The sequence below is a fragment of the Orbicella faveolata genome, unplaced genomic scaffold, assembly GCF_042242905.1.
Source record: "Orbicella faveolata isolate gen_17 unplaced genomic scaffold, um_ofav_v1 contig_2, whole genome shotgun sequence".
Classification (NCBI taxonomy): Eukaryota; Metazoa; Cnidaria; class Anthozoa; order Scleractinia; family Merulinidae; genus Orbicella; species Orbicella faveolata.
The window spans coordinates 2,455,156-2,471,865 of NW_028301547.1; the positions used below are offsets into that span (position 1 = coordinate 2,455,156).

A 16,710-nucleotide genomic window follows, 5' to 3' on the forward strand; every position below is an offset into this window, starting at 1 on the left:
GCCCAAGGGTTAGGTCAATCTTGCCAAAAGCCAAAACCATTTAATCGATGTGGAATTTCAAACGTTCAGACAATATTAAGTCACTCATCACACATTATTTGACTTCTTTAATAAAAGTTTCTGTCAAGCTGTGAGAAGTATCATAACCATTTCAAAGCTATATTTCATCTCGTATCAAAATTTTTAACCTTTGTTATTTGATCGGCACTCTCAAAGGACACTGGCTGCGTGGTGAATGAGATCACAAAGAAGCTTACAGAAAGTTCTGTTCCTGTTCTTACAAACTCAGACAGTGAGATAAGCATAAAGCACAATAAATAAAATTGTTCATTTTCGCGGATAATTTGATTTCATGCTGTGAAATGCGTATAAAAACGCAAAAACCGATGAAAACTGGGGCATTACCTTATTGAATGCAAAAGCGATAAATAGATCTTTCTTTTTATCAGCTTCCAAAAGCATTCCACAGTACAGGGGGAAAAAGCACGCTTTTTTTTACTCGTGAACGAAAAAGCAAATTTGTTTTCATTGGTTTCCAGAGAAAACTGAGCCCAAGGAAACTTAATTTGTTTCAAGTGCTGTTGAGAGACGTGATATCAGAGAGGAAATTAAGTAGATGACAGGCCGATTCGCTCACGTTCTCATAAAATGTTTTTCCGTCCTCTTTATTCAGGACAAGACAGCCAAGGTTGTAAACAATGTTATTGGGCGGCAAATCGTTATCGCAACAAACAAAACAGTACTGCGTACGTTTTCGTAACATCGGCAGACACGGTTGTTTTTTAACACGCGCTGAAGGCAGGGAAAATTCTTCTAGACGTAAATTAAACCTTTAAAGACTAGCGATTGACAGTTGATGTCAAAGACCTTGACCAATGGGAGAGTGGACAGATAAAGATGGTGTATGGCTATGACTACATTCCAAAAAGGAATATCATTGGTTTCTTGACATAGAAATCGTTGGACAAGAGAGGTTATCATCTTAAGGTGCTCCACGCGAAATGATTGCTACAAAATAATTTAACTATGAAAACGTCGAATTGCCAAAACTACACTTGTCATATCCGTTTGCCTTTCTATTGTTGCTTGCGATATACGACCGCTTATTGGGCGTGAGCTTAGCAAACAGCCATATCACTTTTTATCTCATAAACGTTAAATTGACGCAACGTGCGAGTAAATCTATTATTGTCGGGGTCTCAGTTTACATAGTCTTCCAAGCTAAACCCAATAAACTGCTTAGGATCGTGTGAAATTTACAAGTTGACGCCAAAAAAGTCGACATTTGATCCCTTCGTTGACTCTGACCGCAGCATCGTTTTTCGCTCGCACCAGAGGAAATGTCTACACTTCATTAAGGGCATATACAAATTCTCTTATGAAGAGCGTTAAGTGATCTACATCAACGGCATTCGACAGATAGCAATTCACTGGCTAATTATCAACTCCGACGGATCGGACAGTGAACCCATATCTGGCATTTTAATACTGCTCCCTCTTGCTATTAAACGCGGTGCCTTGGATTTCTACTCAGTTTTTCCGCAGATTGAGTCGCTGCTTGCTAGTCAAGATTTGCATTTTAGTTTCCAGTTAACACGTCGTTCTGGACCAAAGCTGACAACAGAACCAACATTTACAAGCTGAAAGCAACTGAGAAACACAATGCCCGTCTTTCATTTCCAATCACCGCTCGGTATTGTTCTTCTGCTGTTGCACATAAAAGGTTTGAAAGTTCTTCTGTTTAGTGGTGCTTCTAATCATTTCAACATTCTCATTAACAAGCCTTCTATTGTGTTGCCTTTCTTAGCTTTTATTCGGAACGAGCACAGCTGTTTTGAGCTCCGTAAGAACGTTCCGCGCACCAATTTTCAAGCTTCGGTTCCGATCTGACTTTTCTTGCTGATATGAGAGCACGTAGGCCTGTAGCATGGAGAAATGTGTAGTTATACTCATAACGCTACATGTCACATCCTATACTAACGCGCTGCAATGTAATTCAGTCCTGCAGTGCGCCAACAAGTTAGAAGTGGAGGTAGATCTACAGTCAGGCCGTGTCATACCATCAGCAGATGCAGTTAAAACTCATGTTAGCTTCATCTATGGGCCAACTTCTTCTTCTGCCCCTGATCGGTGCGATGGCCAAGCGGTTGTGCGGCTGGACTTCAGTGGACCGTACAAAAAGATCAAAATGGAGCTGATGTACGGCAAAGAGCCTCGTCTGTGGACAGCGAGCATATCATCTGCTCCGACAACCTATGGCTTCGGATGGAACTATGGTTATTCGAGCAACTGTGCTGCTGCTGAAGTGTACAACGATCAATTTCGCGTCTACAGCAATAAGCTACCTGGTTTTATGTACCACGTAACAGACGGAAACTCTCTCATGGCTGTTGCAGACGAAGTTGTGGAAAAGGGAGCGAACATGACAATTGACATCACAGATGAAGCTGTCTCTTGGAAAACGTTCTTTGTGAACTCTTCGGAGCGTTATTGGGATGACATCAAAAACAGTCGGCACCTTTTTACGCTGTCAGAACAAGAACCAGCTTTCGGTCCCCCAACAGACAGTTTTATCTACGCGGCATTTAACCGAGTCCCTTACGGAAATTTTCACAACGGCTCAGGCCTTTGTAAAGTGCGAATAACATTCAAACGGGAACTTGGGAAAGGTAAGAGAGAGCGGACACCACTTTGTTGTTGTAATTTAGGGTTGCAAATTTGCGGGTGTTTTTCCTTGTTTACCCGATCGCGGATTATCACTGAATTGCTGGTGTCTGTGTTTACTTTACAAAACGTTTCGTGGAGTGCTGCTGCAGGAGAGATGATAAATTTAGCGTGGGAGGAATTTACATTAGCAAGGACGTGCTAATTTGGAACGATTGATTAGTGTGCACTCCTCCACTCCAAGTTTTCAGCATTTCAATTGAAACTCGCACATCACATTGCACGCGCTTAATATTGTTAACGCAGCCCAGCGTTGTGTTGATTTCCCGCGCGTAATGTTGGCTTCCTTTTGCGCTGTGTTGGTTTTTCGATTGTATCTTGACTCAAATGTATAAATCTTGTTGTCGAAATAACTGTGGTGATAACATGGTAGTAAGGTGATGCTTTAGAAAGATAATTGAGGGATTATTTTCACACCAGTGTTACAGAACATATTGGTCCCATTTGCCTTCTCGTTTTGCTTTTTCTTTTGCGGTATTTTAAAAAAATGTCTTCGTGACCTTGCCTCACGCAAAGGCGAGCTTTCTCATGCTGTTTTTTGTTACGACAGCAAATTATGACTCCCTCCAGACAAATCCATGTCGCATAATTATCTCTCAAAATTTACTGATCACTTGAACATTTAAGGCTATTATCACTTTTGAAGGATGATACAAAGACTGTTGGACAGTTTTTGCACAAGCGAGGTCGTTTTCTTTCAAATTGACTTCCGGTAGCAAACATTCTCTCTGGCGTGTAGATTTCCGACAGATTTTGCCAAAGAAACCGCCTGCAAAAATAGAATCTCAAGACCAACTGGGTGACATGAAGTAAGAAATTAATACCAGGGTAGACAGAAACTGGCCCTTTGTCCTAGCGGAAAATGGCTGCAATGACAAATTTTTGTTCGACGATTTCAATCAAGACTATCAATATTGCTTTTTAACTGGTGCAGGTTTTGCTTAGAGCAAGTAATTTCTTAATAAAAGGCTCCATTATTTGATCATACACTCAGGAAATCTAATCCGCCGAGAAAATTACATTTTAAATCGATATTTTCTTTTCCATTATGTAGTACTTAGCGGTATCGCCTGTAAACACATCATGTTGTAAGTTGACATGGCTAATTATTTCATTGATTTCGTGCATGTGGCCGTAATGGTATCTCATTGTTCGAGGTCAGTTTGAAATATGACAGAGAACCGCATTCCGGCATCAGAAAATAATGGGGTTTCGCCGCGCGTCCAAGACATAACAAACTCCTTTACGACAAAGGACTCTATAGATTTCCTACTGTGTTCAATCTCAATTTCACAGTTAGAGAATTCTCATTTTCTACGCGCATCCATTGAGTATTTTGCATAGCTGAAATTTGTAGAAATCCAGTTTTGACATGAAGGGTTCCGCAATACTGGGCGCCGGTCCCTCTGGCGGAACAAAGCCCGGATTTTGAGCGAGGGAATCTGACAAGAAAATTGCAAAATTGTTGACAACATAGTGAGCCGAACAACTCCCAAACGACGAATTGAAATGGCTTTTATGAACCTGCTAATGTGCTATGTAATACAAGCTTTTCTTATAAATGTCTTCCTTTTGCTACCGTGTTGTTCGTTTGAAAAGTGGCTGTTTTACTAGAAAAAGCTTTCTTGGAAACGTTTTCACGAGGTTTCTAATTCTGTTTCGAGTGCTTTCCAATTAATCATGTGAGATGTTTTACGTGCTTGAGATAATGTTTGGACAAGTTGCGTGGGCAGAAAATAAGTGTTCAAATGTGATTCAACTTCTTCCACAGATGCAGATCGTTTGTACACGTATCTTTATCTACTTTATTTTCATGTCACAGTACTAGTCAGTGGAAGTCCGCAGCTCAAGACGAAAACACTAAGAAGCTGAAAACATATTTTAAGTCAATTTTCAGTTTCCGTCGGCTCACCAAATTCCCTACTAACCGAAGACGCTTCAATAGAATTATTTGCAAAGAAATTTTGTATAATGTTGCACCATTTACTATCGTTTTATGCCTTTAGAGTTAAATTAATTTCGCTGAACTTATTCGCTGCCAAACTGGCACACTTTTATTGACAAGCGCTGACAGTGACTTCATTCATGCATGATTTAAAACACAGGTTTTAAACATGCTTGACCTCCAAACGAATGTAGGAAAAGAATTTCGGAACAAGCGGCTTTTCCCGATATCTTCATATTATATAGGAAAAAGAAGATTTTATCAGCCAATACTTTCAGTTCACGGCCTTTCCTCTACAAAGGTGAGATATTTTAGGAAATCCTTTAAATTGGGCAAGGTCTCGCTTTCCTGCAACTCACGCACTGTGAGGTCTTACAATCGAGTTCAAAAACCTCTAAAGAATTGTTTTAAAAGGTTAAAGATAGGCAATAAAAAATATCTGGAAGCTGCAGTCAGGGCCGTTACGCCGTAGCTAGTAACAGGTAAACCGTTTTTGTCACTAATAGTCACCACAAACACCCTAAATACCTCGGAGGAGAATTCAATCATGGACCGACATGGACACTGCGTCGGTCATAATTTTTTCATGGACATTACCACAGTCATAATTTTGTTCTGGTACGGCTCTGGTAGTGCTCAACTCGCATGATAAAAATGTGAGCTGAACGAGATTGAAAACGATTGCAAAACGGTAACCAGATTTTCTTTCAGTCCCTGAAATCCACTTAGCATTGACTGAATATTTTCTGTATTGTTAGTTTTACTTGGCTTGGAATTCAAAATTAAAGCAGATAATTTCAAAAAATAGACATAGCGTGATTTTGTCTGTAAAAAAACGCAGTTACTGCTTAAAAAGTAACCGCAGAAAGACGTACTGTTAATTAATTTATTTATTTTAAAATCCAAAATTCAATTACAAGTGTTGCGGGGTTTTTTGCGGTCTTTTGACGAATTCGCCATGACCACAAAGGTTATTAGACTGGAACGAAATGGAATTTACACTCTTCACTCTAGGAAAGATTTAACTGTGTTCTTTTTAAGTTCTTACTGTGAAAAACACCAGTATGGAAATCCCTTACTTTACAAAATTTTGTGCGCGAGCGAACAAGCCGCCGGGAATGACATTTTGCAAAAAACTGACATAGGCTGTGAAAAAAAAAACCGCGGTTCGCGAGATGGATAATCAAAGGTTTTTCCTGGCGTGTTGTTTTCGTGAATTGATCCCCTCTGGAGGAATTGAAAGTCTACTTATCATTTCATTCAGCATCACTGCTGCCGGTTTCTCCTGTTAACACGGAACTTCTCTCGTTCCGGTCTTGCTTCAAAACTGACCAGCCTGTAGGGGTTTCAGCCCGGAGGAGGAGGGTACTTCCATTTTTAGGTTATATAGGTTTGTGCCGATGTGAATGGTATGTTTATCGGGCAGTTTAGTCTGGGATAGGGCATAGAAATCAGACAGTTTTGGTCTAGAATAGGGCCGTACAATTTATCGGAAAAGTGGCCAGTGTATAGATAATTTAGTGTAGACCAGAGTTCTTTTAGTACCCGGGGGGTTACAGAATAGAAATTGAAACTCGGAAGTGACTTTGCAATATATTGGTTTAGTTGGCGTATGCTGGACTACGATAGTCATAAGGTTTCTTCATGGAAAATAGCTTATCTGGGTTAGGGTAGGGAATTTTAGACTTAGAGTGTACCCTCGGGGGTTTCAGTTAAAGTCCGTCACGCGCAAGAAACAAAGCTGTTGCTTACAAACTATCCATCAGGTACGCTGAACGACGTCTTTTACACTGAGATTTAAACGACAAAGCTTATCACTAAAGAGCTATTTGAAGAATTGCCAGATGAAATCGGACGTGATTCAATGGATGGATTTCAAAATCTTAATTTACTTTCTGTCAAGGAATTGATAATTTGCTCTTTAATGGTAAAAAAAGCCTGTTATTTAATTACACAGCTATGACTTTTTACAATGATAATCTTGTTTCGTTTTCATACTGAAGTTTAGAAATCGTGACTTTAAATAGAATGCAATACCCGTATGACAAGGAAAACGAACAAACACAACACTTATTATTCTGCAAAAAGAAAGAACATAATCTCTTTGATGTGTTCATTGTTGATTGAGTGCCTTTTTCCAAAGAAATTGCTTTCGATAGTATATGTAGACCTATTGTTGTTTATATTCATGCTTTGCAACTAAATTGACTTAAACTGCATTAACAATCTGGTGCCGCCGGAGTGCAAACCAAAGGTTTGCGTGCTGTATCCGTAGGCGATGTTTTCCCAGCTTATCTAATGGTATTATTATTGGAAGCCAAGACTAATTTGAAAACTATGCAGTCGTGTGAACGAATAAATCTGTTGTGAAAACATTTTCTTGCCTGCCTGCCTGCCTGTTTGGCTGCCTCGTCCTTTTCTTACTTTATTTCCCCATAGATTTTCAGAGGCTGTTGCCAGTGATAAAAAGCACCAACAATCCTTGTTAGATATCGTTATGCTGTGTAAAACGTTTCCCATTTTGATTTCAAGATGTCGTCTAGAGATTTGAAAGGACACTGCCTGTGCTTAGCTGCATTATTCCTCTTTGCATAAAAAACGTAACGGCTCAACAATAAGTACAATTTTGCCCTTGTGTCATACTCTCGCCTGTGTTTTGATGGCCCTATCGGACAGAATGTTCCTGCTTTCTTGGTCCTTGCAAACCAGGTTTAAACGATAGCGAAGCCAACTGGGTTTCTCAATGAAAATTACACACAAACTGTCTTTATTTTTACATTTTTGTCGGCCAGACATAAAGGAAAATCACATTACGAATGCTAACCACAGTACGTGTATAACTGCTAAATCTTGTCAAATTCTGTGCCCTGGAAAATTTCCTTAAATATCTTGACCTTACCCTTTCAAAAACCTTAACCTGCACTTCAGCATGCGTGTTTGATCTAGCATTTTCTTCTTGCGTGTTTTTGTATTCTCCAACGTAGAAAGCCTCTTAAACTTGGCATTGTTAGAAGCTCATTACGAACAGACTTTCTCGGTTAGACCTTAAAAGTTTCGAATTTTTAGCACGAGCACTGCCAGATTAACAGTCGCATGGCCAAGCAATGTAAATTGAAATAGAACACAAACACGTTTAACAGCTGCCAATCCAGTTATGTCATCGTTCAAGAATAAATTATACGCGCAAAGTCAAATTTTTGAAACAACTTCGGAACTTAAACATTTCAAATGGAACTCGTTCAGCGAGTTAATAATTTAGGTTATCGTGAAACGTTTTTTTATCATCTCCTACCAACGTGAGCTCATGGAATACTACGGAAATCATTATTAGATCGATAAATTAAAGTCTGGTGCTGTGTCAATCTCCATCACGTGAATTAAAAACTTTTGTCACGTGGATACTATTTATTGATCAAGGAAGCCAACATAAAGAGCTATAAAGCTGCATGACTTTTGCGTCCCGGGGGGTACTCCCTTATACGGGCTATATAGGTATGTGCGGCCCCAAAGGGTATGGTTTTTCAGCCGTTCTGGTCATAAATAGGGTATAGATTTTAACTGATTTTGGTTATAAATAGGGCATGGTTTTTGCACTCTAGCCTTCATATGGTTACGTTTTTAAGAAGACGCCACTTTTTCATCATTATCGAAAAGAAAAACAACAAAAGCCCTTCACAAATTATGTTTATGGTAACTTAACATTGGTCTGAAATAGGGAACCAATCATAACGCAGGTCTGAAACAGGGTTTTGATTTAAGGGTCAGGTCATACATAGGGTTTCGAATTTTTGGTCAGGTCATAAATAGGGTAGGGAATATCGCAGATTTTGGTCATAAATAGGATAAGGGTTTTGGGAAGCGGGCCGCACACCCCCACTCAATTTTTCTGGAAGTACCCCCCCCCCCGGTTTCGCGTACACCTTGTTACAAAACAGAATGGATCTCTTTAGAATCAGAAAGAACGTCCTTTTCTTCAATGTTGAATACATAGCGTGAGTTTTCCGACCCTGTTGCATGGTTAGACCGCGCTATTGTCGTTCATCCTATAATAGAGAAAAACGGTGTTAACGTGGCCATGGAGTAAGCGTAAAAAATCACAGCTTCGCTGACGAGACACCCGCAACGTGAAGCGGTTGAACCTCGCAACCTCGTCTCCAGGATCTGCTCCACTTTAAAACCGTCGAGGAGAAAACCCTGGGAACGAGGTTGATACCATTTGTTCAGATCCTGTACTACGAATCGAAGCGCTTCGAATTTAAATGTTCTAGGGCAGTTTTACCACTGAGTTTAGATTACTAATTGTGAAATACGCTTGTTAAGGAGTCCAACTGGCTATTGAACCAGAGTAGCATCGATCCATGTTACAGGGAGAAGGGGTAGGACTCGGGACGTCTGGAGTTCGAGCCCAGTGCCCATACACCTCGGCCAAAACGCATATAGTTCCCTAAGGAACGGTTATATAGACATATGCGTGACGCTTCCCTAAGTGGGTAGAAGTGTTGCGTGATAATAAACCAGCCCTTTATTACATAGCAGTTGCGCACTTTCCAGTACATTATAGACAACCATTTAAAAAATCGTTCCTCTTTTACTTCTTGCAGATTCATCTTGTGCCACTGGCTCGAACGACTGCGACAAGAACGCCAAATGCAGACCAACCAAACGTTCTTTCAAGTGCGTTTGCAAGCCCGGTTATCGCGGAGACGGAAGAAAGTGTATAGGTCAATATCTTCGTATACAATGATCGCACGTGCATGAAATGTAGTATGCCAGTTTGCATGTTTGTCTGTGCCGAGCGTGCCTTAAACCAGCCTTCACAGAATTTTCAGGATATTGAGCTAGATGACCGGCTTAACAGGTTTAGCAAAGGTCATCGGACAGAAAAGCTACAAAGTAGATAGTCCTTTTCTTAATATTTGTATTCTGGAGGTTATTAAGATTTATTAACAGTCGCTTATACGAAATAGTTCCGTTTCAAACACACCTGTGATTATTCCATGACTAATACCTTTAACTCTGTTTACCTCTGTTAATCCGATTCCAGCCTGTGTAAACAAAAGATCGCTCATTTCATGATCATTCTCCGGAAGAAAACGTCTAGGATTCGACCTCGAAAAATTGCAGTTGATGACGTAGCTGAATATAGGCTCTGTAATTGGCTCTTGTCCGGGTTTGAATGTTAAGAACCAACCACAGACACGACAAGAATCGATAAGGAGTTTTCCTGAACTGTTCATTTCTTTCTGCTGGGGAATTTATTTTCCTTTTCTTATCTCAGAATATGATCCTTGTTCTGTTGACAATGGAGGATGCCAACACGTGTGTCGTCACAGTATAGGGGGACACTTCTCCTGCAGCTGCTATGAAGGATTCGAACTACACCCGAACAAGAGAGATTGCATGGGTAAGCTTAGTAGATGATTAATAAATTTCTTTAACAATGACTCTTTGGTTAATTTTTTTCTCTCTCTCTCTTTGGGGAAAAGCTTCCGGCTTTGCCCACTTAATTTCAAGATTAAAATATTTATACCTAATCAGACCTTTTTGGTACACTTCGGCGGCATAGCAGGAGAGAGTGGTCGATCCATGGTTGGTATTTTGGCTCAACCACGTCTCGCCAAAATACCCATGGCGAGACCAAGCGAGCCGGATAAGCCGCCGAAGCCTACCAAAAACGTACGATTAGGTATTTACCGTAACCAAATTCGGCCAAGTGAGCATGATATCGTAGCCATATCAGGTCAGTGACTTGATATCGCAGGATATCAGCACAGTAGACACGGCTTCTGATTGGCTAATTGCGAATTCGGTTACGGTAATCCCAAATACAGACCTCATCTTTGTGCAATATACATTACTTAAGTAACTTAACGGTATTAAAAAGTACAGGAGAGACCCCTAGAAAAAATCCACTTGTTTAAAGAAGTTATATCACTGATAACGAACCTTGAAAAAATTCAACCTAAAATTTTCAAATTAGCTAGTCTTTTTGTTTTATTATTACATCGCGAAAGAATTTGATTTACCATCCTGTAACTCCTTTATTTACACTTATTATCCAACTGCAGCAAATACCGTCTAAATAACAGTACAAACATACAGCGATATTGTACAGTTATTTGTACAGTAGAAAACCTGTTTGCCGTACAGGTCGACGCGCACGCAAAACTGTCACACTTTCCGTCTTTCATTGATAAATTTATTGAATATAGCAGTTTGATAATAAATGTCTTATTAGATGTTTTGGTGTGTAGTATCGCTTTATCTTTTTACTCGTTGTTTGTATTTACAGCACAACTCGTAAATACAGCATAACTCGTGAAAATATACAGCGATACTACACACCAAAACATCTAATAAGATATATGTATTAGGAGAAAGGTGAGCAAAAGAGGTGAACAATTCATCGAAACAAACGTAGTTATTTATAAGGACAACCAATGGAAAATCTGAGTTCGAACTCTTGTGCTTAACTAGGGCTGTTTTATTATTGCTTGTCTTTCGCAGCTAGAGGGGAAGTCAGCAAACGCTTCCGTGTCCGACTGACTCAAGTTTCACCGTGCAAATCAAAATCCCAAGACATAACCGATCAAATACTCTCCAAACTTCAAACGATTGTGCTGAGCCAGGATGTGTGTAACTTCCCCTGCAAAATCCCCAAGCCTTACTTGCGCTGTCGCCATTTGAAGCGGGTCGACAAATTCGTGGCGTCGGTGAATTTTGACATACAGATGAATCAGAACGTGATATCCACGTCGAAGTTTTGCAACAACACGTGCGCGCGGTGCCAGATGGAGGAACGACTGCAGAAATTGATCTCTGGCTTACGCATACTCACTGATAACAACAGGTTGAACGTGACGCTGTCTGGGGAGACATTCACCGTCACCAAACGAACACTGAGAGTTACCAAGGAGAGTGATCAGTGCTTCGGAGACAAAGACAGGTCGAAACGAAAGATTAAGTGGCAAGGTGAGTAGAGTCAGAGTCCCATGATGTCTGGACAAGAAAAACAAAAATTGGATGGGAGCCCAGGGAGAGTGATTTTAGTACAAGCTGGGAGGGGTCTTGAACAGGCTTCCAGGTGGACCATTCATACTTTCTCCCCCACCCCACCCCTGCTTCGGCTCTTCTCTATCGATTGACGGGAACTCTCGTCCTTGAGTGTCGGTTGCAGGGTCAATTTTAGCTTTGATAAATACTTAAGCCCACTAAGAACTCCCTGTGTCATCCACCTCACTCTTTGATGCTTAATTAAGCTCAAAAAGATCTTTATTTGCCACTTGACGGGTTCAATTTTCAGACAGGCGCTTGACCATTACGCCCATTAAGTCCTTCTCTGACCTGTAACATTACACCCATACCGACTGACATCTAAATTTATCCACTGCACTCTTGAGACCTTCATGATAACCTGGTTTATAATCGTTGCATATGATTGTGAACTCGCTGAATGAGTTCTATGTGAAGACCTTTGAGACCCTTGTTGGTTAAAGGATAAAATACTCCTCACTGCTTGTCGATTGACAGATGAATTTTCATTTATTGCACCCTTCAAATCGACGCTTAAGCTCGCAGGAAACCTCCTTTGACATGTAGCAGTGATCATGTAAACTAACCCTATATGTTGAAAGGCAGTTCAATCGTTCCTCGACGTTTAAGCACGGTGAAACTCACCTTCACATACATTTTCATCGACAGATCGCTGCCAGCCTGGCAAATACTTTGATGTTTACCTACGCAAATGTATGAACTGCTCTCGGGGATCCTATCAGCCTAACAGATCTGAGAACTTCTGTTTCCGTTGCCCTGACAACAAGACTACACTGGATACAGGTGCCACTGATATCTCCGAGTGTTTAGGTAAATATGACTCATATTTACCGAAACCTGTCGTATTTTGATGCATGTTCTATAATACAAGAAAATCATAAGTAAATCTGCATACGGGTCAAGAGGCCCCTTATCCCGGTTTCTGTGGAATAAAGCGATAAGGAATATTTCCACTCCCCCGGGATGGGATGCTAGTCCATCACAGGGTTACCCTCAGCGTTAAATTCGCTGGTACCCATTTATTCACCTGGGTTGAAAGAAGCACTGTGAGTGTAAAGTTTCTTGCCCAAGAACACAACGCAATGTCCCCGGCCAGGGCTCGAACCCCGACCGCTCGATCCGGAGATGAGCGCACTAACCATGCGGCCACCGCGCCTTCAGAAGAACAACATAAATAATGACCACTTATTTTTCAGAAACATATTGCGGCGGAAATTTAACCTCGATGACAGGCAACATCACATCGCCAAATCATCCTGACCCCTACCCCAAAGGGATCGAGTGTGTCTGGCACATAAAATGCCCAGAAGGCCGAGGTTTACTCCTTCTTATACCAAATATATCATTACCGCTGACCACAGATTGTTCGGATCACCTGATCATGCGCGAGAATGCCAGTCCTTTCTCCAAGACTACCCACTACGTATGCGAGTCTTTCACCGATCCACTGTCTCTTATTTCGAGAAGCAAAGATCTTTACATCAAGTTTACTTCGAAAAGCAGCAACGCAATGGCGGAGGGCTTTAAAATTTTCTACGTTACATTCGAAGGTAAGCAGTTTTTATTTTGATATATAATCCAGCGTTCGTACACGTTTTTTGTATAAAAAAGACTTTTCCCATACTATTTATTTTAGACTCAAAACAAGAGCATTTCTAAAAATGTAACCCATTTATAACCATGATGCACTGCGACCGCAGGGTAAAAGTGGCGCAATGCGATACGCGACAGTAATGACAGGTTATAGGGTGGAGGGGGCTCAAGAGATGCTCCAATTAAAGGTTTTGGCTAAGGCAACATTTGCATGAAATTTGATTCGCAGGTAACGATTTCACTCAGTCACGCAAAGGGAACGAAACTGCGAGCGAGTGCGGAAAAATAAGGAGCAGGGGGAGGCGGTGGGGCAAAAAATAATTTCTTTCCTCCCTACCCCTCCCCCTTCCCCTCGTTATTTGCTCACCCCTTCTCACCTCACCCAACTTTTTTGCTCACTCCAGGCGCGCTCGTTTGCTTACTCGCTTGGCCGATCACTCAACAATTAAGCATTGTTGCAGCTTGAAAAAAAGATACTTTTTTCTATTTTTCCAGACTTTTTCTCTATTTTCCACACTTTTTCCAGGTCTGAAACTAGTTTGAAGATTTCTATACTTTTTTCAAGAATTTTCAGACCTTGTAAGAACCTCCATTGCCTCCTCTACTTAGCCCACACGCATTTTGTGCATCGCGGGATGGCCGTGCGGGATGATCCCAAGGAACATAGGTTGCCGATATTAAGACAAGATAATTATAAGTTATTCATTCGTTTCGTTTGGTCCAAACTATTATTCTAGAGCTCTGAAACTAAATTTAACAACGTTATAGAATTTAACAATCGACGTAATTAGATGTATCGACTAGAGTATCTTTGTGGAAGCATTGTGCTTTTACTTACACTTATGATTATTACCCGATGAAGTCACAATAGTAAAGTTTTGGGTCGTCATTTATCAAATCTCTTCTTTAACAGAGAAATGGCGAGATTTGGTGTCAGCAATTGTTCAAGATGGCGACTTGTATGGAAACAGTAGTCTCCGGAGAATATTACAGGTAAGTGATGACAGGTTTCTTAGCAAACAAGATAATCAGTGTAAATGGCGATAAACCAAAGTGTAAGACCTTGGTTTGAAAAGTTGTACTCGTTCCCAATCTCTCTCCTACCTAGAGCTAACGGTCGCTACTTTGCAGGTTGTAGCTAGCTACTTATCCAGCTGCAACTTTTAAAAGTCTTTAGAAATCTATGCTTCCAGGAGGGATTGTTTTATTGCAAGAGAACTTCTAGTGCCAAGATGTCCCAAACAAATAGAACACTGTGGGTGTGTAGATCATGGGCAGACTGATCTTGAGATAACCGATGTATTTTTCTTTTGTCTCTTTATCAGGATGAGAATCTTATTACTCGAATCCTTGATATCATGGTGGACCCCCAGAAGTTTTTTGAATATGAGCCCACAAGAGCACAGAACAAACTTCCGGAATTTTACGCCTTCGTCGAGAAAAAGGTTACGGAATTCTTTGATATCAGACCTTACGACCGGAAGTGAGCGTGGATACTTGTCAACAACAAAAAAACACACCATTGAAGAGAAAATTCTTTGAAAGGATTGAAACCCTGCCAGCAAACCAATAGAGAGCAGGCATGTATTATAGGATATAGACTAATATAATGTATTAGTAGAATTCTATTAGTACACTAATGCAAATGCTGTAATCTGATTGGCTGAGCCATTGAACACTATCAGCCATTAGTGTGCAGTGGCTGGAGGTCGTCTAGGAAATGACGACGTTTTTTCGTTCTTCCGACGTTTTAGAGGAAAATTTCGATGCAGATGGATAATTAAATTCCCGAGAAGTCTAAACGAAGGACATTTACGGTTTCTTGACTTTTAAAAAGGTGGAAATTATTAAAAAAACTGATGCGCGCGAACACACAACTTCAATTTTAAATGACAAGTCAATCCGAGCGATCTTTTTCAGGCGCAAAGTTTAATAATACGTCAAGAAAATAATTGGAAATCGTTATTTGAAGTAAATTTCAGCTAGAATTCTACTAAAACAATTAGATTATTCGCTCTCGATTTCTATGAGGTGATAGTTGATTCGGCCTTCGGCCTCATGAGCTATCACCTCATAGAAATCTCGAACTCATAATCTAATTGTTAATTAGAAAGACGATATTCCGTTTTTGAACAAGTTGGGTATGTAAAGGAATTTTGAAATATTACAACGCTTTTGAAGAGGTTAGTAACATCTGTGAAGAAATTTTCGAGAGTGTTATGTACAATTCCAGGTAGCGACCTGTAGTTTTCTCATTCTGAGCCCCAGAGCCATTCCGTTTTGAGCATGACTGAAGGCGCAACTCGCTTAGTCCAGAAAGCGAAGTTCTGGGGTCGAGAATGGTAGTTTTCTCTACACCTACTCGTAGTTCAGGGCGTGCGCGGAATTCAGGGTTCAAGGCTAAGTGTTGGAACTGAATTTCAAGTAACCTGAATGTTCTTTTTTGCGATGTTAATGTTTTGATTTATTTTGCGCTAACGTGTTTGCGCAAAGTAAAAAGCGGAAGCATATAAGGTATCAAGAATTCACGACTTATTTTATTTGCTTGTACTGTAAGTAACATAGGTATTAGTGATACATTATGTAATAATGTGAGATAGAGCATTACTTAGAGACGAATCATGGAACTGGCCCAATTACAGAATAGTGTACTGGACACAGTTGGTAACGTTTATGTTGACGACAATGTCCTTGAGACACTGACGCATCCGTCATGGAGTGACGTCTTCCCGTTAACAGATGTTTGTGTGCGTAAAAGTTTCGCCTCTCAATATGCAATTGTGCTTGCTAGTTTTTGTTAATTTTCAAAACGAAGTTCTCAAAACAAAACAAACGATATAGAGGTTTCGTTGACTGCCTGCACTGTTTAGTTCTTTGTTAAGACATGATTTACAAACCAATATTGTATTCGCTCTTTTACATTTCCAAAGACCAACCTGTTAGTCCTTACTAAACAGTGATCAATAGTTTATTTCCCCTTACAATGGCCACACAAAGACAGGCAAACCGGGTATTGAGAAAACAAAAGATGATCCCAAAGGAGCAATTGTGTTGATGAGAAACTACTATAAGAAATGTGTAGATAGACTAAACAAGATTTTATATGTTAATATCAAGACTTGCACAATTAACTCTACTCGTAAGATTAAACTTGTATAGATATAAGAAGATATGAAAAATATATATTTAGAAATAAAGTGACAAAAGAAACTATGTGCTGTTTTTCAGATCTACAGTGACTAATCGTTTCACTGCGTTACTTGCCTAGTTGCCTTAAGGTTTCCCCCAGGTCTCCACTGCCATTTTATTTTAGTAATGTAAGTAAAATCTGCATATGGGCCAACGGCCGGCGGCCCATCAGGACGGCGCTTATCTCCGGTTTCTGTAGCCTGAAG

General features: G+C 40.3%; 1 protein-coding gene across 1 annotated transcript; it reads left to right on the plus strand.

The window, feature by feature from the left end:
• The first annotated feature begins 466 nt into the window (after window positions 1–466).
• On the plus strand, window positions 467–16,528 carry LOC110058323 (uncharacterized). Its single transcript, XM_020764963.2, has 9 exons — window positions 467–1,723; window positions 2,001–2,669; window positions 9,271–9,390; window positions 9,948–10,073; window positions 11,177–11,641; window positions 12,371–12,532; window positions 12,919–13,272; window positions 14,229–14,308; window positions 14,641–16,528. The coding sequence occupies exons 1-9, from the start codon at window positions 1,663–1,665 to the stop codon at window positions 14,800–14,802; spliced, it is 2,199 nt and encodes a 732-aa protein (XP_020620622.1). The 5' UTR covers window positions 467–1,662; the 3' UTR covers window positions 14,803–16,528.
• Window positions 16,529–16,710: the final 182 nt, after the last annotated feature.